This window comes from Beta vulgaris, chromosome 7 (assembly GCF_026745355.1).
Source record: "Beta vulgaris subsp. vulgaris cultivar EL10 chromosome 7, EL10.2, whole genome shotgun sequence".
NCBI lineage: Eukaryota > Viridiplantae > Streptophyta > Magnoliopsida > Caryophyllales > Amaranthaceae > Beta > Beta vulgaris.
Genome location: NC_079208.1, coordinates 25,101,406 through 25,105,906, shown reverse-complemented (window position 1 = coordinate 25,105,906; position 4,501 = coordinate 25,101,406). Strand labels below are relative to the sequence as shown.

General features: G+C 44.2%; 1 protein-coding gene across 1 annotated transcript; it reads right to left on the bottom strand.

Moving 5' to 3' along the window:
• Positions 1-310: 310 nt before the first annotated feature.
• LOC125491631 (uncharacterized) lies at positions 311-1,077 on the bottom strand. Its single transcript, XM_048633694.2, has 3 exons — positions 1,068-1,077; positions 616-986; positions 311-517 (listed from the first exon to the last, which is right to left on the bottom strand). The coding sequence occupies exons 1-3, from the start codon at positions 1,075-1,077 to the stop codon at positions 311-313; spliced, it is 588 nt and encodes a 195-aa protein (XP_048489651.2).
• Between the last annotated feature and the right edge of the window lie 3,424 nt (positions 1,078-4,501).

Here is a 4,501-nt window from a genome sequence, read left to right as displayed (position 1 = left end):
AGGGTCAGGAGGCACATCTGACGCTATGAACCCAGCACAAGACGGGGCGTTTTCATCAACCTTTGATGTGGAATCCGCCGTCGCAGCTAAGTCCTCATCTATAAGATCTTTCATTGACCCCATGAATTGGATGTATAGGTCGATGTCCTTTTGCGGCGTCCAGGATGCTGTCTTCTTCATCAGGAACTGGTACATCAGCTTCGCCCTGACCCTAGTCGTCACCTCAGCCTCGAGCATGTCCAGCTCGTTCTTCTGTGCGTCGACGCTCGCTTGGAGCGTCGAGATCTCCAGACGAGAAGACTCCTCCAACCTAGTTGCCCTCAGCCTTATCTCTTCCAGCTCCTCCCCATTCTTCTGCAAAGACTTCTTCATGCTCCATGGCCTTCTTGCAGGACTCCACCTCGTCGCTCTTGGACTTTGCGTCCAACTCAGCCTTCTCCATTCTCTGCTTCATGGTCAGATGACCTTTCAGCAGAGAGGAGATCTCCCTCTTAGCCATCAGGAGATGTTGAGAAGACTGCACAAAAAAAAAATAAGATACGTGTCATTTAGAGAGTCGCAAGCTATAGTCATAAGAAGGCATAATGTTTGAAAAGGGAAGTCGGAAGTTTATACCTGAAATAGGAGTTCCAGCCCATCCGACATCATGCGAGGAAGAGTATGTTCCTTGATCCTTTCCATTGCGCTGGGAAAGAGGAACCTGTCTGCTTCAGGCCATATGGACCGTTCCAACGACATGAAGTCACTTGGGACGGTCACAGAGTAGGAAGGCCCACTCTTGTCTGGAGGGGCCAAGAAATCAGTTTTGCGCGTCTTGGACGCGACGTCCTGTTCATCGTCCAAATGGACGACGACCGCCTTGTCCTTCTTTGCTGATGCTGACGATAGGGACGTCGCGTCAGCAGAAGATTCCCTCTTACGTTTGCGCAGCATCTCAGCTAGCGCTTGACCGTCCAAACTCCCCCTAGGACGCGACTGTGATGAACCTGTCCAAGAGCACCAGAGCAAGTTAGTAACGCAACGACCTTAGAGAATCCTACTTAGAAATAAAAGACAGATAGACTAACCAGATGCCATAGATGAACAACTATCTTGAGAAGCAAAGAGACCTTCTGAACTGCCTGTCGTCCTCTGACACCTTCAGAAACTTGTCACAGAGACTCTGAGACTCGTCGCGATGCGACAATAGTTTTGGATTAAGACCTGCAGAAGAAACGATGTAAGAATGGTGTTAACGACACGTCGCGAACTTAGAAAAACTGGAAATTAACACACCTTCGGTATTCCAGCCACCGACCAGAGACGCCCCGGCTTCCCCTAGCGACGACCTCTTCACAAAAACAAACCTGTTCTTCCAACCCTGTCGTTTGACTGAATTCCCCCGACCAGAGGTTCTAACCTCGCTTTTGCATGTAGAGCTATCCTATTTTTTGCTTTAACCCTAATTTCATAGTGCAACAGTAGGTCGTGAAGGGTGAAGGCCTCTTCCCAAGACGCTGTCACCCTGTCGATGACGCTAAGAATCCTCCAGACTTGGGGCATGATTTGTCCAGGACTGATCTGGTAAATCTGCATCAAATCCCTTGCCGGGGGGTAAAAGGAAGCCTAAGACCTATTTTGAAAGGGTATTCGTAAAGCACTACCCATTTTTGGGGACACGATTCTGGGGGTTCGTCAGGTTCGGCATTCCTAATGACAGTACTCTCAGGCAAATTTCCTAAGTCTAAAAACCTTAAAAGGTCCTCTTCTGACATCGTTGACAGTTCGTCCTCATTCTCTACCCTTAATTCTACAGCTTTCTCCTTTCCTTTCGACTTCTCTTGATTTTTCACAAAAGTCCTAATACTGCTCCTACTTGGAGCCATGAGAACGGTAGAAGAAGAAAAGATAGAGCGAATCAAAGGAAAAAATGAGCGAGAAAGTGCGAAGTTACCTGGTGTCAGCGATCGATTTCCCGGCGGAGAGAATAAAGAGAGTTAAGGAAGTTGCCTTACTTAAAGAGAGAGAAAGATTTGATGAAATTGGAAGTGGGGATTGAGTTGTTTAAAAACCGCCTTAGTTATTTATGCCAACTAAAAGTAATCATGACAATGGGACCAACGGTTATAATTAAAACGGCATTTTAAACAAAAAAACTACCTTTTTGCAGTTGGCGACTCTTAAGTTGCCAAAGATAAACCGTTCGAGAGGATTTCCTTTCCTTCCTTATGTTCCCTTCGGAAGTTTTCTAAAAACTGACAAGTGAAAAGATTTAGCTTATGATTTTTGATTCTCCTAACGATTTAGACAGAACTTCTTTGATTAATTTAAAGGAATTTTTTACAATTGTCTCATGGGCTTTGTGTACCCCGATTTCAACAATTGGGGGCAAACTATTATGGCTGAATTTTTTACAGGTTGACATTGACGCAAGGACGCAATGACACGATGACATGACAACCTACGGCACAGTGACGAAGAAAATTAGACCCGAAGACGTAGCAGGCAACGTGGAATTTGAAGCTGGAACATTAAATGAGTAACGGTCTGGCTAAATAAGGGAAGAGTTTAACCAGCCATAAATTCAGCCGTTAAGGAGCGTGGGTCAAGACGTTGGCACAAGTGAAGGAGATCGCCGTGATTTAAGCAAGGAAATCAATGTAATAATGAGTAGATTTATTGTTGTATTCGTTGGGAAAAAGCCAAAGGAAAGAAAGGCATATAAAGAGAGAGAGAGAGGTCATTTTCATGTTTTTTACGCAACATTGTGAGAAAGACACTAAGGTGAACTTGGCATTCTTGTAAACGACACTCAGTCACAAAGAAAGATAGTGAACGATATTAGTTTGGTGGATCTCTAACCACCCGCGGTTTTTACCCATCTTCATTGGGGTTTTCCGCGTCACCATTTTTGTGTGTTCATCCCCTTTGACTCCCCTTTGCATTCTTTCGTCGCATTGACCTTAACATTATCTGGTTGACACGTCCCACAAACTTCAATTTCATCGTTAGCGATAAATTTTAGCATAAACATCTCCCATGAAGGTCGTCATGGGTATGACACCCTATGAAGCTTGGCATAAAAGAAAGCTAGGAGTGGAGCACCTCCAAGTTTTCGGTTGCATAGCATATGCCCACATCCCGAAAGAAAATCAGGAAAAACTTGATGGAAAAGGAGAAAAATGTATCTTCATCGGATACAGTGACGAGTCTAAAGGATATCGTCTCTATCTGCCCGAATCCAAGAAGTTAATCATCTCAAGAGACGTCATCTTCGATGAAGGAGCTCAATGGATGTGGATAGAGAAGGAATCTCAACCACATGAAGGAGATTTTCTTCCACCAAACCCAAGAGAAGATGAAGGCCCAAATCATCCAACAACACAGTCATCCTCAAGTCCATCATCACCGAGATCTCCAACAACATCCTCGATATCGGTGAGTCCAACATCAGGATCAAGCTCTCAAAGCTCATCTCCAGTAGTGCGACGTTCACAGAGAGATCGGCGACCACCAAGCTACTCGGAGGATTTCCAGTGCAATCAAGCTATCATGGCTCTCTTCACAAGCGAACCACAAAGCTTTCAAGAAGCTGCTCGAGAAGACAAATGGATCGAGGCCATGAATGAAGAAATCAAGATGATCGACAAAAACAACACATGGGAGCTTGTTGAGAAACCTGAAGACAAAGAAGTTATCGGTCTCAAATGGGTCTACAAGGTCAAGTATAACGAAGATGGCTCTATCCAGAAATACAAGGCTCGTCTCGTCGCAAATGGTTACTCCCAACAACCAGGGATTGACTTTAACTAGACATATGCTCCTGTTGTCCGCATGGAGACTATCAGGTCAGTCCTTGCTCTTCCTGCTCAACTTAAATTAACAGTCTTTCAATTAGATGTCAAGTCAGCATTTCTAAATGAGGAGCTTGAAGAAGAAGTATATGTTGAGCAACCGCAGGGATATCTCATCGAAGGCAAAGTAGACAAAGTATAACGCCTTCGTAAAGCCCTTTATGGGCTTAAGCAAGCACCCAGGGCCTAGAATAGCAAAATAGATGGCTACCTACTTCAAAATGGGTTTATAGAAACCCAAGTGAGCCATCACTATATATCAAGGCCCAAGGATCACAAGATTTTCTCATATTGTGTCTCTATGTAGATGATTAATCTACACAGGCACTAATTCAAAAATGATTATGGAATTTAAGAAGGCAATGATGTCGGAATATGAAATGACCGACCTTGGAGCCATGAAATATTTCCTTGGCCTGCAAGTCAAGCAAAGCCCGGGAAGAATATTTCTTTCACAAGAGAAATATGCAGACGACATACTTAAGAAGTTCAACATGAGTGAATGCAAGCCATTGGCTACATCAATGGCACTTAATGAAAAGCTATCTAAGAACGATGTCAAAGAGAAGGTCGATGCATCAATATAGCGAAGTTTGGTCGGCTCTCTCATCTACCTCATACATACTAGGCCTAACATAGTACATGCTATCAGCATAGTATCCAGATTC